This window comes from Mastacembelus armatus, chromosome 8, assembly GCF_900324485.2.
Source record: "Mastacembelus armatus chromosome 8, fMasArm1.2, whole genome shotgun sequence".
Taxonomy (NCBI): Eukaryota; Metazoa; Chordata; class Actinopteri; order Synbranchiformes; family Mastacembelidae; genus Mastacembelus; species Mastacembelus armatus.
The window spans coordinates 21,782,703-21,796,277 of NC_046640.1; the positions used below are offsets into that span (position 1 = coordinate 21,782,703).

At 45.5% G+C, this 13,575-nt stretch overlaps 1 protein-coding gene across 1 annotated transcript in view; it reads left to right on the forward strand.

The window, feature by feature from the left end:
• Positions 1 to 13,575, forward strand: part of smurf2 (SMAD specific E3 ubiquitin protein ligase 2) — a 40,704-nt gene that overhangs the window by 17,915 nt on the left and 9,214 nt on the right. The window contains exons 2-11 of the mRNA XM_026324412.1: positions 890 to 928; positions 1,949 to 2,057; positions 5,193 to 5,326; positions 8,079 to 8,144; positions 8,602 to 8,686; positions 8,888 to 8,971; positions 9,449 to 9,663; positions 11,429 to 11,513; positions 12,475 to 12,633; positions 12,757 to 12,804. Coding sequence (XP_026180197.1) covers positions 890 to 928; positions 1,949 to 2,057; positions 5,193 to 5,326; positions 8,079 to 8,144; positions 8,602 to 8,686; positions 8,888 to 8,971; positions 9,449 to 9,663; positions 11,429 to 11,513; positions 12,475 to 12,633; positions 12,757 to 12,804 — 1,024 coding nt within the window. The remainder of the gene's footprint in view (positions 1 to 889; positions 929 to 1,948; positions 2,058 to 5,192; positions 5,327 to 8,078; positions 8,145 to 8,601; positions 8,687 to 8,887; positions 8,972 to 9,448; positions 9,664 to 11,428; positions 11,514 to 12,474; positions 12,634 to 12,756; positions 12,805 to 13,575) is intronic.

The following is a 13,575-nucleotide window of genomic DNA, read 5'->3' on the forward strand; positions in this document are numbered from 1 at the left end:
GAGGGCTTAAGTTGCAGTCTGCCTCTATGGGTGTGTCTTTGTCTATTTGTGTTAGCAAAGAAAAGTCTGAGCACTCTCACCTGCATGTGAGGCTAGTGGGAGAGGAAAGGCAGTTCCCATGCTCAGTGTTTTCCCGATTAATCCACAGAAAATGTTGAAAACTGCCTATAACAATTTCCTAAAGTCCCAGGAGATATTTTTAAACTGGTCCAAACAACAACCCAAAGAGATTCTTCCAGCTCTGATGCTTGGAAAATTGCCTCAGTTATTAATGGATTATCAAAATTTGCCAGTAATTTTTCTGCCAGTCGGTTAATTCAATAATTGTTCTCTCATCATGCAAATAAAACTAGGACTGTGTGTCATGGTTGGTTCGTTAGCTTCTCTTAAGTAGAGGAACTGATTACTGTCATTATCACATAATCATTTTGTCTATAAAATATGGAAAACAAATAGAAGATGCCTGTTAAACCCCAAAATATTCGGCCTGTTTTCCTGTCTAAAACATTTTAGAAGCTACGACCAGAATATTTTTTGCATTTCTGTCTATAATGCCAATAAAATAATGATTCGATTAGAAAAGTTAATCGATAGTGTCCCAGAAACTGTTTCCATGTGGCTGGAAGTCTCCACTTCCTCACATGCAGGGGAGGAGGCCCTGCCTCATCAGCTGAGCAGCATCCTCAGACCTGATCAACAGATCAGCCTCTCTGCTGACTCCAGACTGATTTAACAAACACACAGTGATGAGGAGAAGGTTTGTGTAGTCTGACTCATGCTGCTGCCTGCCTCGCACATTCCTGCCTCTTACACGTTTCCAAAATAAAACCACAGGATTTGTGAATTTACTGTTTTTGTTAAATTAACTCGTGACTCTCTCTCTTTTCAGTTCTCTGCGCCAAAAACCTTGTGAAGAAGGACTTCTTCCGTAAGTACCCGCCAATCACGTAATAATAAAGCACCTCCTTATTTAGCCATTTCAACAGATGTGGATGTTTACTACATGTGTCTTTAGAAAGGGGAAGAAAAGTGCAGATAAGGCCTGGACAGCTGTGAGTGCAGACAAACTTTATATCAGGTTTTGTAAAATGTGACTAAAATACCATGAATTTCTTAAACCGCCCAGGTCACTGTGTTCTCTGAAGCCTTAATAAGCCATGGGCAGGTGTCTAGTGTTGGGTGTTTTGGTGTGTTTGTGTCGGGCTGTCATGGTGAATGAGCATGTAAAGGTTTTCTGCTCACTCAGGTGGTTTCTGTGGTGCCCGTTCCTGCCACTCCAACGCTCGGGAGCTGAGCAAACATTCAGGTTAGGAGGTGGCGGAGCGCAGCACCGAAACCGGCGATTAAAAGTCTGTCCGCCAGCTGAAGCCACACTTTGCCCCTCTGCTGTTGGCGTTGTGCTCATGTGATTGTTGGTGTAATTACAGTTATTTAATGTGTAAAATGTAAGAAATAATAAAAAATGTCCATTATTAATAATCAGTGTTTTATTAATCGAAAACAAGTAGTTTTACTCAATGTACATGGGAACCTGCTGCAGCTGACAGTTTATTTCTCAATCAATAAAATACTTTGGCTATAATTCTTGTTTTAAAAAAAATTAACTTAATTGTAATTTACCACAGCCCAATGTGACATTTTTAAATAATTAGTTTTGTCTAAAACAGATTTTCTAACCAGAAAAACATCTGTACTTTCCACATTTGGTGTTGATTAACTTTTGCGTGACTGATTAACGTATTGATCGTGTGGTGTTTTGCCACACCAGAGCAGCACAGGTTACAGGCACAGTGCAGGTAAATATTGAACAGTCTGTGACGAGTCCGTTTCGTTCCCACAGCAGGAACAAGCGTCGCAGGCAGCACAGCCTCCGTTGTCATGTGTCTTATTACACAGCTTTTGTTGTTTGTTTTTTGTTGTTTGAGTGTGGTGCCCTATCTCCCTGCAGGCCTCCCTGATCCCTTTGCTAAGGTGGTGGTGGACGGTTCAGGGCAATGTCACTCCACGGACACTGTGAGGAACACACTTGACCCCAAGTGGAATCAACACTACGACCTGTGAGTCCCAGACATCTTTATATAACGCTACTCACACAATCCTGTCTGACATCTGCCTCCAAAGGTAAAAAAAACCCCCAGCAGATTCTTTTTTTGGTACCTCCCACCTTCCTAAAGACTTACTCTGACTAAAAGCAGCCGCTTGAGGCCATGCCTGGGCTCTTCCAGGACCTTGCAGTTCTCATGTCTTTCTTTATTTAACCCCGACAGCTCAGTGCACGAGACGAATCAGGCTGGGCCATTAACGGGATCAGAGCAGTAACAGATGTAAACAGCCGCTGCATCTGGCCTCTCACTTATCTCGATACTCTGTAATGACATAAGCCTTCAGCGCCAGCAAACGGTCTAAAAATGTTCCTTGGAACAGTATTTAAAGCACAGAAAGGAGTGGGGGGGGGTGTCTCCAATAGTCTTTTCTTCCACTGCCTGAAACACGTGCATGTCGTGTTGCTCCCTGATTGCCTTTTCCCAAAGATGGTTTTGTCTTGTGAAAGTAACCTGGGAAAAAAAAATAAAAAAAATAGACGGAGCGCGTGAGTGAAAATGTGAGTTTAAAAGTTTCCAGCATTCGCCCGGTGTTTATGCAAACCGTCACGCGTAGCCAGCAGCGAGAGGAAGCACATGTCTCCGTTTGTTTGGTTGCCGGGGATACAGGACCCTCTCTGTACAAGGCTGCTAAATGAGCTACCGGTGTCATATCTGACGAGAGGGAAACTGTGCGTGTGCAAACCCTTGAAGGTGGATCAGTGGAGCACAGGACACAGATTTGTGGCCGAGCGGAATTTGTCTGACCCAGGAGCGCCAAACTACTCTGACTGGAGTTTATCTAACAATGATTTCTGTCCCAGTGACTGTGCCCCCTGCCCCCGTTACCGTCAGTCTGTGTTTATCCTCCTGCTCTCGGCCAGCAGAGAGGTCTGAATTGACTGAGAGCAGCCGGAGAAACCGTCTGGGACTAGGTTTTCTGAATCTACATCTGCACTGAAGCTGTGACTTTTTCCATTTGTCGTATGTGCTCATAGGAGGGTGTAGAGGTCCTGGGTCTGTGTGTGTGTCCAGGGTCTTGGTTTCATTGGTCGGCCACAGACAGCAAACTGGCTTGTGACCTGTGACCCTTCAGCATTGTTGAAGGATGTGGCCGACATGCCAGGCATAGCGGACACAACGGCTCACACTCAGTCTGCCTGCTGCAAGTGTGTGTATCAAACACCACGATGAACTTCAGCACTGCTACGTCCCGTCAGTTCCTGTTCACCTTGTGTTGTAGGTCTAATTTTAAATGAAATCGACAACAAAATAAAGTGTAGAGAGAAGTGAAGGAGCCTGAATGCTGCAGAGGAAAATCACTGACTTTAAGAAAACCTTCTGCTCCTGTTGCCCGTTAGTGAAGGACGAGGACGCTGCAATTATTGGTAATGGAATCACTTTTGTTTTTAGAGGAGCAGATTTATTGTGAGTGTTCCTAAGTGTTTTTAAGTGTTGTGGAGTCTCCGACCTGTTTGCACTCAATCACATTTGGTTAATTAGGAGTCATTCATATGGGGCTTTAATAAAAAATACATCTGCAGTGTTAAGTGGCCAGTCTAGACTCAGATTGTTTACGCCCACTCGTCCATCCATTTTCCTCCCACAGTCTCAGCTGCATTTCACCATTAATGGCTTTATTAGAGCCATGTGGTGTAATTAGGGCTGAGCAAAAGGAAATTAATATGTGCCCAAATGCAGAAGAAGCATAAGGGCATGAGTCTCCTGATCTTTATCTGAGTAATCATGTGTTAAATTCTTCTTTATTTTTGATGTTGGAGGCTTTCAGCAGGAGATCCTCATTCTCTCACTGTCTCAGATTTCAGAATATCAACAAACACCTGTCCAGATGTTTTCAAACTGCTTTCTTTTGGGATTAATGTGATCACTTTTATAAGCTAGTGCAGAAGTACCCCCAGAATACCAGGTACCCCGGGTTTGGTTCTGTGCACTATATTTAAACACCTGCCATTCAGTGTCTGAGCTGCAGCACGTTCCAATGGTGCTTTAGTGTTTTCTGTTACTTTGGCCATATGTTCTTGGCAGTTTCAGAAGAAGCAGCTAAAAGCCAGATGCTTCTTATAGATGACAGTCTGCCAAATAAAAGATGTATTTACAAAGCACATCTGACTCTTTAAACCTGCTGCCTTCTCCTTTTATTGCACTTTTCCTATTGTCTCTCATGTGCTCTGTGTGTGTGTGTTATTGCCTATGAATAGTATTAAAAATCTGAGCCAGACTAATGAATTTTATTACATGAAGGCTGATCCATTTGACTGGGGTTTGGTTATAATACTTCCCTCCCGTCACGTCTGCCTGACATCGCACCCCAGACAGGCATTTGGCCCTGACTCAAAATGTCCAGACGTCTTACTCACAGTCCTATTGTTTCATATCCCTTTTGGTAAACAGCCTATTTGTGGTGAAATGCGGTTCTGTGCATCGTGCACATGATGGTTCTAGAGACGGGAGCCCACCTGAGCAGATTTGGTCCTGACAGTGAGAGCAGCAGAAATATGTTATGATGTATGTTTCAGTTTCAGATGTATGTCTACAATATGATCATCTGATCAACTGATGTGTTTTGTTACTGTAGCTTGTCCCTCGGTCCACTGTCTCGCTCCCCAGGTGTGTGTGTGTTGTGTGTGTGTGTGTTGTGTGTGTGTGTGTTGTGTGTGTGTGTGTGTGTGTGTGTGTGTGAGAGAGAGCACAATAAATGATTCACAGGATCACAGTCTGCTTGTTGTCGTCTGCTTCATACTCAGATCCTCAGTTTCAGATTTATTCATTCACTGGCTGGAAAATCCCTCAGTCTTCCTCTTCGTCTTCCGTCGTCATGCGTCTGCTAACGTGCCCTTTGTGAGGAGACCTAGCAGCAGCCTCTGTGTCCCCCCCCGTGGTGCTTTAATTGTTACCTGTAGACGTTGCCTGTGCTTCACTAATCAGTTGTAACAGCTTCAGTTTAATGAGCAGTTTTGTTTCACAGCAGGTGTGTTTATGTGTGTACAGACTTCATTAAAACGGGTCACATGCATGATTCTCACGGTGTCCATGTGAGCCCGTCGTCTCTGATTATTTATTGTCTCATCGTGTTGTTTGTTTTCAACTCAGGTACATCGGAAAATCCGACTCCATCACGATCAGTGTGTGGAATCACAAGAAGATTCACAAGAAGCAAGGCGCTGGCTTCCTGGGCTGCATCCGCCTTCTGTCCAACGCCATCAACCGCCTCAAAGACACCGGCTGTAAGTGTCCGTGGTGACTTTCTGTGTATGGTTGTTTTTTACTAATTTACTTTTTTACAGTGTGAGTAATCATCCACCATCTAGTCCACTTACCCAGTAGAGGGGTGGGGGGGCTCGATCCAATCCCAGCATGCAGTGGGTGAGAGGTGGGTCCCCCCTGGACAGATCAGCAGCCAATCACACAGCTGACACAGATACAGACTCACACTCACCAACCAATTGAACCTGCATGTGTTTGGACTGTGGGAGGAGAAAACCCTCACAGACACAGGGACAACAAGCAGACCCCACACAGAAAGGCCCCGGGTCCACCTGGGTTCAGACCCTAATCCTGACCTGCATGTGTTTGGACTGTGGGAGGAGAAAACCCACACAGACACAGGGACAACATGCAGACTCCACACAGAAAGGCCCCGGGTCCACCTGGGTTCAGACCCTAATCCTGACCTGCATGTGTTTGGACTGTGGGAGGAGAAAACCCACACAGACACAGGGACAACATGCAGACTCCACACAGAAAGGCCCCGGGTCCACCTGGGTTCAGACAGACAACCTGCTGCTGGGAGGAGACGGTGTCAACCACTGCGCCACCGTGCCATCCTAAAAGTATTTAACATGTTTTGAAAAATCAAAGTTCTGGTCATTCATTGGAGTAGAGTGTAAATATTACTACATGGGTCAAAGTTTGCTTCAAAGTAAGCCATGCTTACTGGCATACAATCTTCTTCACTGCCTTTATTTCAGCAGAATAGTATGAAACATGCAGCCACATGCTGACATGCATCCTCTTGCAACACTGCTCCATAGCGCCACTAGTGGTTACATGGCACCTTTAAATGACGTTAGTGCTGCACAGGCCTTCATTAAAATATTAGGGTTAGTGGTAAATTAATATGTTGTCATTGTTTAGAAATGAAAACGCATTTGTCTGCTGTTTTGGATTCAGGCAGCTTATTGGTTTATTCTTATTTACATCTTAGCACAGTAGCAGAAACTACTTTTTTTTTCCTTGTGTGTTCATGCTTTTGCTTTTATTTCTCTGCTTATTACTGCACTGGGGAAGGGAAATAACATTGAAAGTACTGGTTGCTGTTCAAATGTCCCTCATTGCTGTTGGTGAATTACAGCCCTGTCCCTCAGGGCAGACTTATACCTGTGGTCTAATAAGAAGCAGACTTTAATAACAAAAGTGACAGAACATGGAGTAACTCCTTTTTAGTGTCGTGTCTCCCTCACTGGGCCTGACAGAGGCCAGACCGGGGTGTTAGAGGGGTCAAAACTCTAGTCCTGCCAGAACAGGAAGAGCCAATCAACATCACCCTGCAATTACAGTAAAACCGTCTGATGTCAGAAGCTAACTGGGTAAATGAGATGGAGGCTTTGGTAAACGGCTTCAGCAGAGCGGTACCTGCAGCCGTGTGGGCAGAAATGAATAAAAAGAATCCCCCCGTTTTTCCTTGAAGCCCTGACACTGTTGTTTTCCTGGAGCGACACAGGAAACCTGAACCTTGTGCCACAGCTGTGAGTGGTTTGCCTCTGCATTTCCTTTCTCTCCTGGCCTCCTCCTCACCCTTTAGTTTCCCCTTCAGTCTCCTCCAATGACTGGCAGCATGAGCACACACACACACACACACACACACACAAATGCCTCCCTCTATCTCAGTCTGCCGATCTAGACAACCGGTCATTTCAGACATGCATAATTGTGCAGCTATTTAAGTGTAAGCATAGATTTGTTGTGGTCTCTCCCCCCCTGTGTGTATTTGTCATTCTTTTGTTATTGTGCATTTACCAGCACTTGCAGATTTGTCCCAATGTGTGCTGGGCTGACTACATTTGTGTATAATTGCAGAGTATTGTGGGCTGACTGTAATGTTTATGTATAATAATGCAGCCTGTGTGTGTGTGTGTGTTGTTCATCTTTGAATATATGACAGACAAGTATTTGAATCTATATATTTTTCTGCATCTCGGTGTGGACGTGCTCTTTTCTGCGTAGATTTTTGGTGTGTGTGTGTTTTCTGTTTTCCCTGTGGCTGCTGACCTCCGGCCAGCCTTGTAACACTTTGACCATTGCCTGTTTTGGTGCCTGTTTAGTCTAGACACACATCCTGAGCTGATCTGCATGACACCCAGACAACAGAGAGCAGATAGTGGCATTTCTCATGTCTGTAGGCTGCTTTTTTTTTGTCTGTCTTTTTTTTTTTCTTTCTTTCTCCCTCACTCTCAAATTCCACAGACTTTCAGAAGTTCAGACAAAGAGTTTCCAGACTCTGGCAGAGGTTCATGTCCATGCTAAGACTGAGCGGAATAGTACAGGCTTTGTACTGAAATTTGTCAAATGTTTGACCTCTGCATTTGAACTGAAGCCTGCTCTGTACCGATGCTCAGTGAGATTTTTACAACCCGTGGCTCTTCCACAGACCAGACCATCTGTTGCAGGGCACAGCCAAGCTGTGGTCTGCAGACAGAGGAATGAGAGACAGATAATGAGGGAGAGAGGGCTGGATTCTGAATGATGTAAATGATACAGAGCAGTGGGACTTATCCAGAGAGGACAAAGATACATCCCAGCACATGCAGGTTTACGTGTATTTCTCTGAAACTGATGAATGCTCTTTTCTCTCTCTTCTTCTTCTTTCTTTCTTTTCTATTCTCAATTGCTCTTTGTCAAACTACCCTGTCTTCCTCTTTCTCGTCTCCCTGCCTTTCCTTATTATGTGCTCTCTCTATTTTTACTTTGTCTAAACAGACCAGAGACTAGACTTGAACAAGCTGAGTCCCAATGACAGTGACACAGTCAGAGGCCAGATAGTGGGTGAGTACAGACGGGTGTATGTGGTAGCACAGAGCTGTTGAGATAAAAATTATATTTTTGATTAGAAATCAAATTAAAGCTGCATTAAATCAAATCCAGTACATGAAACGGTCTTACTGGGATCAGATATAAAACCTGCTGTAGTTCATTTAGTATGTACTGAACATTTAAGGAGGGGGGTGGGTTTCTAACTAATCATTTGCAGCATTAAAAGCCAAATATATCCGTTTTTTTTTTTTTTTTTAATACCAGACTCCATGCAGGAGAAAACAAAGAGCAGGAAAATGCAACTTTAACCAGATCCACCAGTAGAGATCTGATAACACTGAACCCTACTCCTGTTACCCATAAAGATATATAGCTGCATTTTGTGTTTAGATAAAATATCTGTGCCTGCACTGTAATCTGCTATCTAGTAAACCTAGTGTGTACATCTGTCGGCCATGTGTTTCTGCAGTGAGCCTGCAGTCCAGGGACCGGATAGGTACAGGAGGCCCTGTGGTGGACTGCAGTCGGCTGTTTGACAATGATCTTCCAGACGGGTGAGTGAGTTTTGGCAAATCTCTTATCTCAGGAGGAGTTTTCTTTAGAGACTGTTGCAAACGTGCAACCAGACAAGCATGGGGGTAAAGACATGTGGAATTTGATATTTGCATGTGGTGAAACTGAATCTTGCTAGATGGTTCTGTGGCTGCTCAACCATGTCCGCTCTCTGCTGCATCTGTGTATGTTCCTGCTGCCAGCTGGGAGGAGAGGAGGACCGCGTCTGGGCGAATCCAGTACTTGAACCACATCACACGCACCACACAGTGGGAGAGGCCGACCAGGTGAGTCCACTGTGCAGCCCACAGACCTATTAAATCAAACAGCAACAGGCCAGTGGAGGACTTCATACCTGACCTCAGTGCTCCCAGACTGGGGAACTGTGCCCAAACCCGGAGTGGGCTCCTAAAAAAAAAATAAAAAGGTTTGAGACAGACGGCTCCAGACAGTGGTATTTAATGATGTGGACAAGCCAGAGAAGTCATGGTTCTGACGAGAGTGGAAATAGATGCATCTCTTCACCGTTCTGTCTCCGTCCTTTGTAATTATTTTCCTTTTTACTGTCTTTATCAGCTGCTTTCCTGCACATTCCTCAGTTCTTACAAAGACCCGACTTCAGACTCTCCCTCTTGTGCTTGATGGTCTGTTGAGTGTGGATTTCATGGTTAGCACATGCAGCTCTCTGTGGTCCACTGATACACCACTACCTGCCTTTTTCACCTGGCTGTCCTCCTGTTCCCCGTCACCTCCCCTTCCTTCAGGCCTGCGTCGGAGTACTCCAGCCCGGGCCGTCCTCTCAGCTGCATTGTGGATGAGAACACGCCCATCAGCACGAATGGGGCCACGCCCACCACGGCGTTGCCGCCGAACGACGGCGACCAGCGGGCCCAGGAGAGACGGGTCCGTTCCCAGAGGCACCGCAACTACATGAGCAGAACCCACCTGCACACGCCTCCAGACCTCCCTGAGGGATACGGTCAGTGTGAACCCAGCACCACAGAGCAGACATACAGTCAGTAAAGTGCAGGTTGACTGACGGCAGACGACAGGACGTTAAAACTATGTCCACGTTAATCTGGCTAATTCTAAACCGCCCACACTGGGGGCTCAGCTCGTTTCTGTATTTACCTCCATCCACATTAAAACACCACGGGAACGTCTCTTCCTGTTGTTCCTATTGTTTATAGCAACAGTAACATAAGTTTGGAATTATAGCTTCATCTCAGAACAAGCAGAGAACGGCACTTCAAAAATGCAAAGTTTCTTCTTCATCTTCTGGATTAAGGAAAACAGGAAACAGGTGAAGGCGAAACTTTGTTTTTACAGGAGGAAAATAGACGTTTTAGTCTGGACCTGACATATTGTGGCCGTGGTCTAAATTTACATTCAACTTCATTGTAGCATTAGAAATGTTGGTTTTTGTCTCTTTTGTGGAAACATTCAACCCTAAACCCTCAAGCACTGGTTGAAATAATGAGCCAAACGTGATGTTTTGTTTCTAGTTTAAAACACCAGGAGTCTGAAATCAAAGCTGTCCAGCACAACGTAAACACTGAGAGTTTAATCCTGTGAAAAAATACTGGAACAAAATCCACTTTTCTTAATGAATCGTTGGAATTTGACTGATGGTGTTTGCCACAGTCCAATACTGGATGTTGACACCAGTTTTCAAATAAGAGAGAGATAAATAGTTAATAGTCTTTTTTTAATCCTCTGCCATGACTCATGTCATAATTATCATGTTGTTGTTAACTGCGTCTGCCCCCTCCCTGCCCAGTACTGGACTCAGTAACCTGGCTAATCTGTGTCCTCGTTCGGTCCGGCCCTGATGACGCTGCAGCTCCACACAAGGAGCCTGAAATACTGGCTCCATTTTAGATCGTCTAATTGAATTGATGTAGCTGTTAAATGCTGGCGGCAGCCATTCACTTCTCCTTTGTTCTCCTTTCTGCACACAGTCAAACAATCTGATGCATTCATGTAAAAGCAGATACACACACACACACACACACACACACACAGGCTGTGATCCCACACACAGCCAGAGGCAGTTTTGTTTATCTTCACAGTAAAGTCTTGTGGAGGATTTGGGAGCCAGAGCCGTAGATGCATTTCATAGCTCTGCCTTCAGTCCTTCGGATTAACAGACTCCTGGCCTTGCTACGCTCGTCTCTGTCCTGTTCATTCTCCCCGTCTCTGTCCTTAGCTTCTAAATTCTTCTTCTAAAACCTCTCGGCACCTTTGATTCTCCGCATGTGAACACACACAAGCCAAGAAATGTCACCCGTGAGTGTGTGTTATGTGTACATGCGTGATGAAGTTGGGCGGTGGCTCCAAAGGGATGCCAGTGAAGAGCTCTCTGGCAGACGGCTCCATGGAAATATCTGTCAGGCTGTGATGAATAAGCTCACCAACTCAGACAACCACGTTTCTCCTCTCCCATCCTCTCCTCACCCTGTCTATCACCTCCTCCACCTCCTCCTTGCTGCCTGTTGGGATCTCCACTGACTCAGACAGTCCTTTTATCTCCATCTGTACAATCTCTCTCTTATGCAGACAGATTAGAAGCTCAGTCTGTCCACATGTGGCGCTACACAGTTTAATTTTCCATATATTTGAAACCTCTGACATGAAGGTTGAGCCACAGCTCGTTCATTTTAATTTGATAACCTCCATACAGTTACAATCCAAGGATCTCACAATCACGCATCGCTTAATCCAGTTTCTGTATCCTCCTACAGAGCAAAGGACTACGCAGCAGGGCCAGGTCTACTTCCTGCACACCCAGACGGGCGTCAGCACGTGGCATGATCCCCGAGTGCCCAGGTACGTGCAGGATCTGGGATCGTAGAGAGATAAATGGACCCAAATGGCAACGCCTGGCCTCAGCCAACACAAACTCTGTGGACGGGTCGAGGTGATCAGGCTCAGTCGGTTCAGATGAATGAAGAATGAAAAATATAAATACATCTACACACACGCGACACACTCTGGAATGTGGGCCTCTCCTGCATCTGCATTTGAGAATTTGTGAGAAGTACATTTCAGGCGTGAGTCGTGGTCACGCGGCTTTTTTAGCGGTTCAGTCCTCTGGCAGAGACCTCGCTCTGACACGCAGCCAACAGCTCGCAGGTCTCAATCAGCCATACCAGAGGCTTTACCAGAGGCATGTGTGTCCTATTGATTACCATACTCCAAAAGAAATGCACACGCACAGAGAAACAGGCTTCAGTGCAGCACAGATGCTATCAATAAACTGTGACACTGCGATATTATAATACCTGGCCACTGCTCTCTTGCGTTCTATCAGTGTATGAGTGAAGGATGATGGTTTTATTGCTCTTGATAGGAGGCTGTTGGTCACGCCACACCTTCGTGAGTGTTGTCAGACAGCTCCAACACTAGCACAGGCCTTATCTGCCAAGCTCTCATTGGCTCTGGGCCCCTTGGCTTTTAACGCTGAAAAACAGAGAAGTCCCTGCTAGCGTAGCGAGCCCGCTGTAATTCCTGAACCTTTTCGTCTCCATGGAGTCCAGCTGAAAGGGGTTGCAGGGCAGCAGTAAATAATTTTGATGGGAGGAAGAAGAAAAATAGAATAAAAGTGATTTCTCAGACATGTCGGAATCCTGCTGTCCGCCTGAGTCTAGTTAGTCAGTGCAATGGTATGTTTTATACCTAGGAAATGATGGGCTTTTGTCTCTCTCTTCTCCTACCACGCCCTCTCTTGCCTCGATTTTTCCTCTCAGTTCCCACATGATGATGTTTTACTGTGCGTTTTGTTCCTCAGAGATCTGAGTAATGTGAACTGTGAGGAACTGGGTCCTCTACCTCCAGGATGGGAGATACGAAACACAGCCACCGGGAGGGTTTACTTTGTCGACCACAACAACCGAACCACGCAGTTCACGGACCCACGCCTCTCCGCCAACCTGCATCTAGTCCTAAAGTGAGCACTACAGCACACTTTGAGCCAGAAATGTGTAATAATGAAATAATCTGGGCAGTTAATGAAAAAACGGACCGCTGATTTATTTTCTGCCCTCATTTTGTCTTTGTTTTGCATCTGTAGTCCAAGTCCCAATGGTTCTCGAGGAGGTGTCGAAAGTCAGAATGTCAGGTAACGCTTGGGCTCCGTGCCACTGCACACAGACAAAAACACACACACACACTCTCAGACCTTCAGACTTGCTCACTTTGGTCTCCCCCTCAGTCTGTTTTACAGCAGGATCCTGTGCCAGGGTGTGTTCACCACCTGTAGAGGTTCAGCACGCAGTACATACACATCACACTCCCCCCACACACTCTTCCACACACACACTTTCAGATTCCTCAGCCCCGAGACGTTTTGATCATAAAGGCGTTTTAGCACACAATCCGTCACAAAGCTGACTTTGGCCAGACATCAGATAGCAGAGTGGAAACCAAGGCTGCTGCGTCTGTGGCTGACGAGCGTCTTACCTCCAGGAAATGGAGCATAAATTTGATGCCCAAGTCGATGAATGAACTGTGTGTGTGTGTGTGTGTGTGTGTGGATTTGTGTGTACTCGGTAGTGTTTCTCTGTTTGGTGCATGCCTGTGTACGTAGATGCACGTGCTCAGAATTTTTTCCCATGTGCAGCTGTTCAAGCACATACACTGCACTGTGATAAGGTTTACCCATAGATCTTTGCAGTGTATGGGTGCCTTTGTGGGCCTCCTCTGCCTGACCTCATTCCTTCTCCGTGCAGAGAGACAAAACGCATCGATGCAGAGATCAGGTTTCTTCTTCTCTTCTGATGGATCAAAGATCGTGTTTAGGATTTTGGATTCGTTTTTTTTTTTTTGTTTTTTTCATCTGTGGCCCCCCTGAAAGGTTATAAAAATGTAGACTGGCACGCCACATTTGTTT